At 43.2% G+C, this 13473-nt stretch overlaps 1 protein-coding gene across 9 annotated transcripts in view; it reads right to left on the reverse strand.

The window, feature by feature from the left end:
* Nucleotides 1-13473, reverse strand: part of LOC105569329 (rap guanine nucleotide exchange factor 2-like) — a 139549-nt gene that overhangs the window by 26772 nt on the left and 99304 nt on the right. For all 9 annotated transcript variants that reach the window (XM_012025697.1, XM_012025699.1, XM_012025703.1 and 6 more), the window contains one exon: nucleotides 9862-9937. In XM_012025697.1, the coding sequence (XP_011881087.1) occupies nucleotides 9862-9937 (76 nt within the window). The remainder of the gene's footprint in view (nucleotides 1-9861; nucleotides 9938-13473) is intronic.

Genomic DNA, 13473 nt, shown 5'->3' on the forward strand with positions numbered 1-13473 from the left:
GCCCAGTGGGTATACATTTTTCTTATTATCTTATTTTATCTTTATAATGCCCCAAAATGCCCAGCAATATGCCTAGTAATGCCCAGCAATACAAAAATACTTAGCAGTGTCCAGCAATGCCTAGTATTGCCCAGTAATGCCAAAAATGCCTAGTAATGCCCAGTAATGCCGCAAACTGTACACCACAATGCCTTCAGCGGTTTCCCCCTCGAGCAAACCCTACCACAACCGCATTCTCGAAAATCTATCGACCTGAAAACTGTTGGTCGGTTCGTCCTTTCGACTGGCAACCGAGTTTCACAAAATACTTGGATCGCGCCTGCCCGTCGCCTTCGATTCAGTTAGTCGGTCAATCGATCACTTGTTACTTTCGATCAATCGCCACGCCATGTCGAAAGTACAAGCGACAGCCCTTGACGGTTGGCGCGTCGTCCGCGACGCCGGACGAGACACGAAAAGCAAGTGGAGTGCCGGCGACTCGTCCGGCGTATGCCACGATAAGCACGCTATCTTCTTCTTCACGGATGTTGATTTTTTGTCGCGTGCACGAGCACTTAATCACCACTGCAATCGCCGCACGGAAGACAGTCCCATCTTGCGTACAGTGGGGAATGCAGTGTCAACTCGCTCGAGAAGGGGGAGGGATCGTTCGAGGCAACTTGGTTTTATACACCCAGCTCAAAATGGACCGGTCGCGTCATTAATTAGCTAACGTGTGCTCATTTGTCGTAATTTCTCACGAGCCGTAACATCCTGACTGACGTTCAGCATATCTGCTTTCATTAACGAGCTAAGCTTTAGATAATATAATCGTACGCCTTGGTCGATTCAAGCAGACGTTGGGTTTTTAACAGACTGTTAATTAAGCAGCCAGTTACGCTGGTGTCAACTACACGTCTGAAATAAAATTCGCTGTAAATGGTAAAGTATAACATTCTCACGTCGGCGTGATAAAAAGTAAAAGGGTCGTATCTCGAGCTTAGAAGGCAAAGAAAGCATACATTGAAGATAAGCCATGCAGATCAGAGAACATCGTTTACACCGATTCCAAGATGTTGAGCAATGCATCACGTTATTTGTAACGAATCCTCGATATGCACGTCATCGTTATCGCGTCTTATCGTGACGTTTAAAAAGCGTCCTCGTAGGAATGTAAATAGTTTTATTGAATTACTCCGCGACTGCTCTCACGCGCGAGTAGTCGACGTACACTCGCGCACACGCGTGTCCGCTCGTGGAGGCATGAATGAGAAGTTCTATCGCATGACGTATGTGCACACGCATGCACGCTCGCACATACGTACGCGCGCTTCGGCGAATCGATACAGTCGATGCCATCGGCCGCCAGTCGAGCCGTATCGTGTGTCGCACCTTCGCCCACTCGCGTTACAGATTCGCGTGGGGCAACTGCGATAATGTGCGAGCAATGTACGAGCGGCTTCCAACAGCGTGCAATCCCAATCGTAACCCATAATCGGTCAACCGCGCCAGCATTAGCGGCCGTGCCTCGTCAATACGTCTCGGAACGTAGGCAGGCAAGCGGGCAGCGACAGGTAGCAGGTGCATCTAAGCGGCACTCGGGGAAAGAGATCTGGGTCGCACGACCACGTCACACATGCCCTCGTCGCCTCCAGGATCACCCGAACGATCATGCGCTCGCCCACGGAGCATCGTGCTATCGCTCTCTAAAAGTCAGTGGATTATCACTGAAAGCAGCGAATAGTTGCTGATTTACAGTTATAAGTACACCACTGCAATTTTCAGTTATTTTTATAAGTGATTGTGGTTAAGTTAGGTGACAGCTTCACATAGTGATATTTTTAATTTCTCTTCTTACAGAAAGTCAACTGTCCCTGGCTTTGTTATCATGCGTGCTTTAATCGTGTGGAAGAATTTTGCAATTTTATAAAGCCTCTTTCAAATTTAACACGAAACTACAAATTAAAAATTTCACATACCAATTTTTTTTTATTAGACTTCGGAACTGACGGGTGTTTTAAGTGTAAAAATGTTCTGCTATGCGGCCCGCAACTTATCCTGGTATTATTTTGCGCATAAAAGTCAGTAAAAAGAACTACAAGCGCAAAAACTATATTTACCGACTGTGTCGGTAAAAGAGAGCTGAGGGATTCCCTTAACTCCGAGATTTATTGAACAAAGTATTAATGGAGTGAATAGCGTGGATAAAAAGTATTGTTCAATCTCGAATACGTTACATTGGGGAGAAAACCGCTGAGGGTATTGTGGTGTACAGATTTGCGGCATTACTGGACATTACTAGGCATTACTAGGCATTTTTGGAGCATTATAAAGATCAAATAAGGTAAAATAAGATAAAACAAGATAAATAAGATAAAATAAGATAATAAGATAAAGTAATGCCCACTGGGCATTAGTGGGCATTGGTGTGCAAGAATTTGGTCAGCGGTTTTCCCCTCGCGTTACATCTAATGATATATTTGCGTTACATCTAATGATATATTCAACTAATTCTGACGTTTCCAGAAAATGATTCGTCACGAGTCTGGGAATAATACGGTAGGCGATATTCGCGAGCCACGTGCCATGCGCTCCGTGAGCTCATTGAATCGCACGACGGAGTTGCAAGACACGTGAGCACAAGATAACGGGAAATAATTCCGTAGTATTCGCGCGATTTAAACTGAGGAAATTAAAGATGCGTTTCAATAACGAAAAGAGATAGCGTACATCCTGCGCCGGAAGTGTGCCGACTTGGAACGTGCGTTTAAAAGGGGCCGGGGAATACGATATTCGCGGACAGGCCGCGGCGAATGGGTTCAGAGTGTACTCACAGTCGCGACTGTCCTGATTTATAAGGTTTCGCCGATAAGACGATTATACGTGCGTCGTCGATCGCAGAATATAAATTTACATATTAAATTATATCAGGTATAAAATTTTAACAGAAGTAGCTTGAAGAATATTTCAAAAATATTCTTTTGTAAAAAAAAATCATGAAAAATTCTGGTAAAAACTTTGGTGTTTCTCCATTGACAGAACAATTATGTATGTATTGTAATGTATACGTCATACAAAATGCTCCATAAAAGAGTGATGGAAACACCGCTGAACTCCACGGAAATGCAAAGCTTGTATCGCACAGTCAAGAGTTCACGCAGCAGAGATGCGTCTCTATTCAGGAGAGACGCAAGCTCGAATCACGCAGACGTCCGGCGGCGTTTACAAGCGAGAAAAAAGAAGCGACGCGCGGTTCTTGTAACGCGGCCTCGCGCTAAGCCGCGGGGAGAGGAGAGAGGTCGTCTGGGCGGGGATTTATTTTCGGAACGAATCTGGTCGCTTTCTTTCGCTTTTTCCGTTTTTCCGTTCTGGCGAAACCGGCGCGAGGTCTAGCATTTTTGCCGGCCCAAGAAATTCCATCCGGCGTCCTCGCGCCACGATTCCGAGAAATATATTAGCTGCAATCAACGAAAATCGTGTACACTTACACGCGGCTAATGAGCCCCTTTTGTACCGAGTTACATCAACCGAGCTTGCTATTCAAAATAGGTCGGCATTACAGACGACGCTTTGTCACCCTACTTGACATTTTCTGTCGCCCCCGCAGCTGCACGAAGTATAAACTATGGAAGAAGTTATACCCTCCTCTTCAGCGTTATAATTTCTAATTGAGTTACGGTTACTACACAATTTGTGTGGAAACCTTACTAGAGTCTAGCGGAGATCCTGTACTCGTGTATATTGGGTTTGCGTGTTATACAAATAAATTGGAAAAATTACGTACGTAAAAATATTCACGTAATCGCGGGATAATATTTCGATATTAGTAAAAACTGTGCAATACGTACTGGCAGTTAAAACAATGTCGTAACGCGTGGTACGTAACGGGAATGTCAGAATGCCAGGATGCCAGAGGGAGAAACGGAAAAGCCAATATGCGCCATAATCGAAACACCAACTAGGTATTGTGATAAGCTAGTATATCTCACAAACAGTTAGAGTAAACTCCAATACAATATCAAGACCGTTGAATATGGCAAAGTGTGTCAAAGGGTAGAAGGCACGGTCAGAGTTCATCAAAAGTATGTCAGAGTGTACCCAACCAAATCGTGCCCGCCGAAAATCAACTATTCAGGATTTGGTTGCGCTGTGGTATGAAAAATAACAAAGCGCCAGGTCACCATAGATTTTCCGTATATGCGCACGGAGAGAATTTTCTTTTAAACTTTATCCTGAAAAGCGGATCGTGGGACAACGCGGCATTTCGAACAAGTTTTCTAAAAAATTAAATTTAAAAGAATTGTCATAACATTTTTATTTAGGTAATTACTAGTCAAATGTATACTGTTAGTAGAGGAAAGTCCCCTGTTATGAGGTAGGATCCTAATACGGGAGAGCGGGGTTTCCGTTAAATTAATAGGCACCATCGGTTGATGGTTGATTCCACCATGAGTTTATTGACCTCTCGGCGAAATCTGTTTAGGGAAAAATTGATTGTTAGATCGTATAATCGTTGCGAAAAAAGATTTGCGATTGAATTTGGGTGTTGTAAACCTGCTATCTCATATTAGAAACCTAATAGAGGACTTTCCGCTAGATATTTAATTACTAACAGTATACATTTTACTAGTAAAATGTATAAAATTTACAAAAAATCCTCATAAAGCTTTTCAAAATGCCACGTTGTCCCACGTTCGTATAACTTTCAGGATAAATTTTGAGAGAAAATTCTCTCCGTGTGTATACGCATAAACGTGTATACAAGATACCATATTGAAAATATAAAATTGACGTATATAATTATGTTATTACTATATTACAATTTTTTCATAGTTTTAAAGGGAATTTGTGTAAAATTAAGTTAGTCGTCTTTATACGAGTTTTGCTTGTTTAATACGAAAATCTCATTCAGCGTTGCATGAATATTAAGTAGCTACATTTAACGCTAAGTACACGTCGTATAAATATCCTGCAGAAAAGCCCCTTCATGGATAGCAGCGGGGTGTTAAAAAGAGTCTGAAGATAAAACTGAAATCTGAGTAATACCATGACGAGTCACGGCCCCGATTATACTCAAACTTCCTGTACGCAGAGATCCCCGTAATGAATCCTTATCCAAAGGCGCTTACGCATGGCGGATGTGGCATCGTACGTTGCGATTCTTACGTAAATGCGCGTATATTTATATTCTCATTACTATTGTACGTATGCAACCGCTGTTGAATTAAACCAAAAAGAAAAAGAAACACTTTACGTGAAATCGATATCGACATAGACTTGGTAACTGCGCGATTTACTTTCCGGCATTATCCACGGAAAATCCGCTCGGCGAACTTGCTCGCATCTGGGTCGGTGAGAAATAATCATGGGACAAAGATCGCAATTTGTATAATTGCACAATTGGGAGCACGGAATGTGCGCATGTGCGTGAAACGAACCGTTACGGAAATTATAGCAACATTGCAATCGTGCGTAATTATTTTTTTCCTATTACGTCTATCGCTGTTACTGTATCAGTATACTTTTCTTTTTTTTTTCTGCGAGAGCGCGCAGGATACTTTCCCATCGAATAGCCCAGCGCTAGTGACGATTTGCACGGCAAAGCGAAAGAAATATACGCGATCGGAAACGGAGTAATGCTTGCTGAGCGGATTATTCGCGGCGCAACGGTGTTACAGCTGCAACTTGTTGGTCTCTGTAGAGAAGCGAAGTTTCCGTATTTGTCTGTTCCATATACGGTGACCATAATGATCGATTCGCCCCTGGTTATCGGTTTTCCTGTGAAAATTGGCCTCGCCGCGCGCGTACTTTTCCGCGTAAATAGAAGGTTTCCCTCTGAGAGATAACTTTCCGTTCGCATGAAAAACGATATCATCGTGCCAGAAGTTTCGTTGCCTCCCGAACGTAAATGACGATTTACTTTCTCGATAAACGATGCGATGGACCACGAAAATTCCCGATGGCTTCGTTTTAATTATCGTTATTCTCCGATAAACTTCACCCGAAGCGTAGACGTACGGTTTTCGCGAGCATCGCTCGATCGTTCTCGTATAATTTTCACGAAATAATGTTCTGTTTTATATTCTATGAATGCGCGAACAGCGTAATTGGAATTTTTAAGGATTACAAAAGTATCTAATTTCATCCGTTTGGAAGATGGGAAAAGCTGTAAAAATTAAAATGTAAGACGCGCGGAATTTGTCGGAATATATAACATCGATAAAATTATGAAAATATTAACAGAATTAGGAACGCTGTTCATCTATGGTTTTTTTTATCTATTAACGACATGTCTTCGTTTTGCGTAAGACTTAAGGCTGGATTCACACTTGGCAGAAAAGCAGAAGTTCAATCAGAACCAATCGGAACTCTCGCCGGTAGTCGAAAGTTTCTACTTTCTGCCAGCAGAGTGTGCTGTTTACTACCAGCGCGAATTCTGATTGGCTTCTGCTTTTCTGCCTAGGTGTGAAACCAGCCTAAGTCGGTGTCGGGATGCTGCTATTCTACTTTCTGCTTTTTTGCCAAGGTGTGAATCCAGCCTTAGGGTCGGAGCACAAAGCGACGTAATAGCGTAATAGATAGCGCTCAAGCTTTGACGTATTCGTATTGACTTTTTCAATTTGCAAATGTAATTTCCAATTACATACGCCGTTAGGTTTACGCCAAAGCTTGTGCGCTATCCACGTTTACGCTTACGTCTTTGTCGTAAGCTATTACGTTGCTTTGTACTCTGACCCTTGTGCACCACACAGACAACGCCAGGCGCCGACGTGTTTCCAGGCGCCCGACGTTGTTTCGTCACTGGAGATAAGCTTCTTGAAAACTGCACACGCTCTAACGAATCAAAGGATGCACGCGAAAGACGTGCTCGGTTAATTATGCAATTAATGCCCGGATCCTGCGCGCGACCCTCCGTTTTACGTTCTACGTTCCACAGGTAATACTAGTTTCCTTCAGTTTCAGCATCGAAACCAATAACATGAATATTGAAAGGAAAATAAAGAAAATAACTCGCGCGAAGAGAGTAGCATAAAGAATGATTCGTTCGTAGTCGTTTGTAACGCGAACTGTTGGTCCTTTGACATTTAAGAAAACGATACGTCCGAAATAACTCGTAATTAATCGAAGAATACGACGCTAAGAGAGACACCCGAGCTTCCAACGTCCATATAAAATGTACATTTATATATTTTTTTTTAGCACCTAGGGTGTTATCCGCGCGGTGTTTATCCGCAAGTAGACTTGATGGCGATGATTAATCTCCATCCGAAGCGTCGAGCGTCGAGCGTCAGCGATGGAACCCCGGCACAATGAGCTCTCGGGTGGCGCGCGTGTGAGCGAGGCGACAGGGATAAAGTGCCATGGTAGCGCGGGAGGAAGGTTAAAGGTCAGACGTCCAATTCGCGTACAGGTCACAGAGTCGCCCGAGGACACACGTGAACTCGCGTGTACCACCTGCCATGGGGCTGTCGATATTTTTTTTTCTGACATTGCGTGAAAGAAAAAAATTCCCCTCGTCGGCGAACACGACCGGAACCTTGTCAAAGCTGATAAAAGTATTGCTGTCCTTACGATAAAAATCCCCCCGTCGGTATTTCGCGTCCCGCGTGCGCGCGAAAAAATTAGATAAGTTAAACGAGCCGTTCATACTTGATATTTTCAGAAGCACAGTTGATTTGCATAAGCTGTTTTCACGACCTTTACGCGATATAAAGCGCGCGTTGTAAAAGAAAAACGATATTAAACGATAAAAAGCAAATTGCATTGTGTTATCAAATTCAAATAGCAAACTGCGTTATTTTGCTATTACCTAAAAAAATATCGGTTATAGATGGGAAAAGTTGCGCGATACGCGGAGATCCCGCGCTGGTTACAGGTGAGTAAATTTTATAATTAACGATTCGAAATAACAACTCGCGTACGAGTGTTTTGCGCTGCGAAATTTCAAAGTTCAATGCAGCGGGAAACAATATGCGTGGTTATTACGCGCGACGCGGCCATTGGTAAACTGTCCCGGGTAAAGTAAAATTGGGTACAGGGTGCGTCGATTAATACAAAGCTCGGATACAAATTGTATTCGAGTAAGCCGGGCGCGTAATTGAAAGCCGAATCTGATTGATATTGAACGCAGAACTAAACCAGTTTAATCCGAGGGGCTATAGTTTCCGTTACAACCAAGTCGGGTATATTTTACGTACCGCTATAACACGAATTAAAAATATTAAACTGAATTTTTTTGTTAAATTTCTAATTGCGAATCAAGAGTAAGAGGCTAGGAGGTAGGTACTAATTTTGTTCAAGTCGTCCAATTTTTAAGTTATATTACGCGAACAAAGTTTCTCCTTTTAATAAATATTGCTTGTAATAGAATTAGCGAATTGAAAGCCGAATCTGATTGATATTGAACGCAGAACTAAACCAGTTTACTCCGATGGACTATAGTTTCCGTTACAACCGAATCGGGTATATTTTACGTAACGCGATAACACGAATTAAAAATATTAAATTGGATTTTTTTAAAAATTCTAATTGCGAATCAAGAGTAAGAGGCTAGGAAGCAGGTACTAATTTTGTTCAAGTCGTCCAATTTGAAAGTTATATTACGCGAAGAAAGTTTCTTCTTTTAATAAATATTTGTTGTAATAGAATTAGCGATGCCGTGCAAAAGATAATCCGTAGGTGGGAAAGAAGAGAAATTAATAAAAGACGACAATATTGTAATTTTTTAGCACAAGTACCTTCGTCACGCTATGACTTAATCGACCATCAACAAGTAGTGTCGCGCGCAATACGTCGGTAAAGCAGTTTAGAACGCGGTTACAGATGGCAGCTCGAATCAGAAACTTAATTTTCTGGCCACACAGTATAATTAGAGATGCAAAGCAGCATTTCCAGCAACTTCGTACGTTCGAATAAAGTTCACCTGCAATATCCGAACATTCCGTGCAGCTCGGCAATTAATGTTGCGACTACAAACGTAATTAAACCTGGCTTGCGCGATGGTCGTTTCACATTTCCAGAATGATTTAATAAAAACGCACGAAGCGATCCGAAAGGAAATATCATTCGCGCATCGCAGTGGCATTCCACTTTTCCTTCGCAGAAAAAATTGTAACATCGCTTCAATTATTTATTATTCGCTTCTTTCATTTTTCACTCTTATTAAAGTACAAATCGACTTTTATAAAAGATTTAGCGTAAAATAAAAAGTAGTGAAAACAACAGAGTGACAAAATTGCAACGTTTCCGTCGCGAAAACTCCGTCAACGTCCACACAGGTGCGAGGTATCCCCGAGATTTGCGGCCTGCGGAAAAAAAAGCTTCCCTCGAGAGGTTTGTGGTCGTCAGTCTCGCGCAAAAGTCTAAGAGTTTGCCCTAATTTCGGCACGTCGAGAATCGACCGCCGCGCCGGCTGGAAACGAAATAAAGCGAGCGAGCTAACTGCGGGAGAACGTGACGGGGGATTCCAAAACTCTTCTGAACCTGGGCATAATACCGAGAGAGAAACTATCGATTAACTGTCCGCCACGTTACGTCTCGCGAGCGTCCGGAGCGCATTGTCTTTTCGCGGCGCGATATCACCGCTCGTTGGCGTAACGTGGCGCACGGAGAATATCTCGGTAAACGCTCCGCCGCAACCGTTTCGCGTTCCGCGGTAAACCGAGCAGAAAAAAAAATTACGCTCGCTCGCCCAGTTTTGATTGAAGCTCAGCGTGCGTGTACGCGGGTAACTCGCTCTTTCGTAAAACTGAATAAATAAAGCGCTCCTTTGTGGCTAAACTTTCTCGAAACCGTTAACAATCCAGACGCATTCTCTCGCCCGTAGTTTCTTTTTTCACCTCGTTTATCGCGAAAAAAAATACCAAGCGAAACTCTACTCACGACAATCATCTCGGAGGGCTCGAGGACGAAGCATTCGTTGGGTCGCCTGGCGCTGCCGCCCGTCCGCTTCCCGAAGCTGCAACAGAAATCAAAAAGCATTTCTCGGTGAAAACGTGGATCGCATTACACGAGTATCGGCAGATGTCGTAAGTACAGATTTTTACATTTATATTTTAGAAATTCCGTGAAAGAGGACGCGACGTCTTACGTCAAACTTTATTAAAGCAAATCTCATCAATCTCTTAAAATCTCTTAAAACCGAATAATTAAATGTGAGCTACTTGCGTGGAAAAAAATCTTACGATTTGTAAAAGAGAATAAAGTATATTTGCCTGAATAGAGGAGAAGCAGAGTATTGTTGTCAAGAGTCAACACTCGGGCTTCTCCGAGTACCGCACATTTCGAGGAGATAAAAAGGGGAGGCTCCAAAATTCATCACGTGAACCCCTCAATTTCGCATCGTTTCGAATCGAACGACAATATGAGGGTGCTCGCGCAAACACCTATTATTCCGTGACGCCGTTCTACGCCCCAACATTAAGTTCTACTACCAATATTGGGCGCAACAACGCCATCGACAGATGTTCCCCATCGTCAAGAAGGGCGCTCCGCAAATTAGCTATAAAGGCGCAATGGTCCAACCAATTTTCGCCGATATACGAAAATACGCGGTTATATACGAGATGGAAGCCACCCAAAATGTGATTGTCCAAATCGAAATCGTTTTTCTCAATAGGAGGCGAGGGGTGAATCGCTGACCAAAATCGTGTATGTACACCAATGCCCACTAATGCCCAGTGGGCATTACTTTATCTTATTTTATCTTATCTATCTTGTTTTATCTTAGTTTATCTATAATGCCCCAGCAAGGTCTAATGCCCAGTAATGCCGCAAATCTGTACACCACAATGCCCTCAGCGGTTTATCCCTCGATGGAAACTATTGTAGCGTGACATCGAACCTCCCCACATTGGAGTTGAACTTGCGCCTTGGCGAATTAAGAGATCAAATCTTGGAATAATGATTAATTACACTGGTCAACATTTTTCGCTTCTTTTTATGTCACAAAAAGAATGGCAGATCATTTAGATAGGATTTTTCCTGTAGATTACGAATTCGAAATGGAATAAAATAGTTTTAAAAAATCCGTTTTTGACACTTTTTGAACCTCTATCACAAAATAACGGGACGTGATAGACAACTCTATGTGGACTGAAATTAAAGCTCGAACCTCAAACTTGAATGATATGAAACAAAAAAAACATGTAACAATACTGTGAAGCTGTGTAACACAAGTTTTTGCGAGGGAATACCAGACCAAAATTTTGTACACCAATGCCCACTAGGCATTACTTTATCTTATTTTATATAGCAAGGCCTAGTGCCTAAACTAATGCCCCAAAAATGCCTAGTAATGCCCAGTAATGCCGCAAATCTGTACACCGCCAATGCCCTCAGCGGTTTCCCCTCGGATTTTTTACTTGGAGACCACAGCCTGAATAACTATTCGAAAAATTAGTATCGAAGAAACAAAATATTAATTTTCCATAACGAAATAACATTTGAACAAATTAAAGGACGACGGTCGCATCGTTGATAAGAAAATACCTCTCCCCGTTCTCGCGTCGCTTTTGCACAGCTGGAGATATCGTTCACCGCGGAAAGTCCTCTCGATTTAACGGTGACGATCGTGCATCGAACGTCGATGCTCGACCGACCGAGAATCGGAAAACCGAGATGGTGGGTCGTGGGAGGGGGAGGGGACAGCGAGGTTGCAGAAGGCCGTAAGGTTGTCGAAGGCTGTTGACCCCCGCGCGTTATCCCGCTCCTCCCTCGACTTGAACACACAAACGGAGCCGCGATGCGTAACGCACGCGTAACGCATGCGTAACGCATCGCTCGTGCGTGCGCGCGTGTGTGAATCGTGCGTGCACGTGCATTCGTACATCGCAGAAAATTGAATTCGACGCGGATGACGCTCCTTGTCCGTCTCTCAAGCCTATCGCGAGTTAAATCCCATAAACGTCGCGCGTTTCGCTCTTCCTCAGGATTATAATTATTTCGTTAGGCATGTAGGTCACCCGTTACGTGCACGTGCGCCGACATTTCCGCCTTTATTTAGAGAGAACGATCGATCCCGCCGAAAATATTTCTTCAAACTAATTTGGCTTATGGTCGCGCGTTACTTATCAATCGATCGAACCAACACACGACTTTGATGTATCAGAAACATCGAGCGAAATTAAATCACGCGTAAATAACCAAACGCGTTGAACCAAATAGTCTCACTCCTGAAATACGTCTCATTCCGCAAAATTGTTGATATTCTCAAATTCTGTCGGGGGTTCCATATATTACTCAATTTCATTTGACGACTTAAATTGATTGATATTTTGACGCTCCAATATTCGCTCCATCAGACGATTGACGAATACGATAAATCTCCCTTTGGTTTCTACAAATCTAATCTAAAATATACGAGGGGGAAACCGCTGACCAAAATCTTGTACGCCGATGCCCACTAATGCCCAGTGGGCATTACTTAATTTTATCATCTTATTTTACCTTTATAATGCCCCAGCAAGGCCTAATGCCTAAAAAATGCCTAGTAATGCCCAGTAATGCCTCAGCGGTTTCCCCCTCGAAAAAATATTTATGAAAAAAATAAACGTTACACAGAGTACGAATCGTCATGAAGCGATACGATTGCTTTTTACACGTAACATCCCATACAGACGACGCGCGCGTACGCAGTGAAAAAAAAAAGGAGAACTGGACTACGGAAAGCAAAATTGAACAGAAGCGGTACAGACATTTCCAACGGTTTAGCGAGCGATTCGCAGCGTACCTTCGGCCTGTTTTCCGCCAACACTCGTAACGGAAGTAATCAAAGCGCACGTCGCATCGAGTGTCGCGTCCGCTTTATTCCGCGGCGGCGCGGCGTGTAAAGCCTCGGCACCAACTTTTGTCCGGTCTCGTGCCTTTCTGTTCCCATTTCCCGAAATACACCCGCAGGGGACGCTCGTTATAATTCGCTCTGATCTTAACGGGGACCGACGGCGCGGCCGGCCGTCTCATTGTCGACGATCCCGCATGCCTAAGCGTTCTTTCTCTCGCTTTCTCCCCCTCTCCCCATCTCATTCCTGCTCCCCGCGACGACGTCCATTTCGCGAAATTATCCGTGCCGTTTCACAACACTAGGCCACGTGGATCCACTCGACGTAATGAAATATTTCTATGACGTCGTTAGAGCTATTACACTTCCTATTATCCTTTCTTCTTAATCTTATTCACCGCGCTATTAGGCTCCTCTTTCACGCGGTCGAAAGCGCGAAATTGTCCATCAACGACTTCCGTCGGGACAGATTAAATCTTTTTTTTTTTTTACGTAGCAATGTCGAATTTTCATCTTAAATTATCTAGACGGAAAGGATTTTTCTTTTAGTTACCGTTACCGATATTTCATAGTTTTAAACTACCCGCGTTTATATCTACATCTAACCAAATAAGAGAGAGAGAAAGAGATAAGAAATTATCTATGCTTCGCGATACTAAACCGAGTCTGTGGTTTGAGCTACTTATCGACTTACAGGATGAAGAACAGGTAATTCA

The sequence above is a fragment of the Vollenhovia emeryi genome, unplaced genomic scaffold (genome assembly GCF_000949405.1).
Source record: "Vollenhovia emeryi isolate VEMERY1.0 unplaced genomic scaffold, V.emery_V1.0 DF939124.1, whole genome shotgun sequence".
Taxonomy (NCBI): domain Eukaryota; kingdom Metazoa; phylum Arthropoda; class Insecta; order Hymenoptera; family Formicidae; genus Vollenhovia; species Vollenhovia emeryi.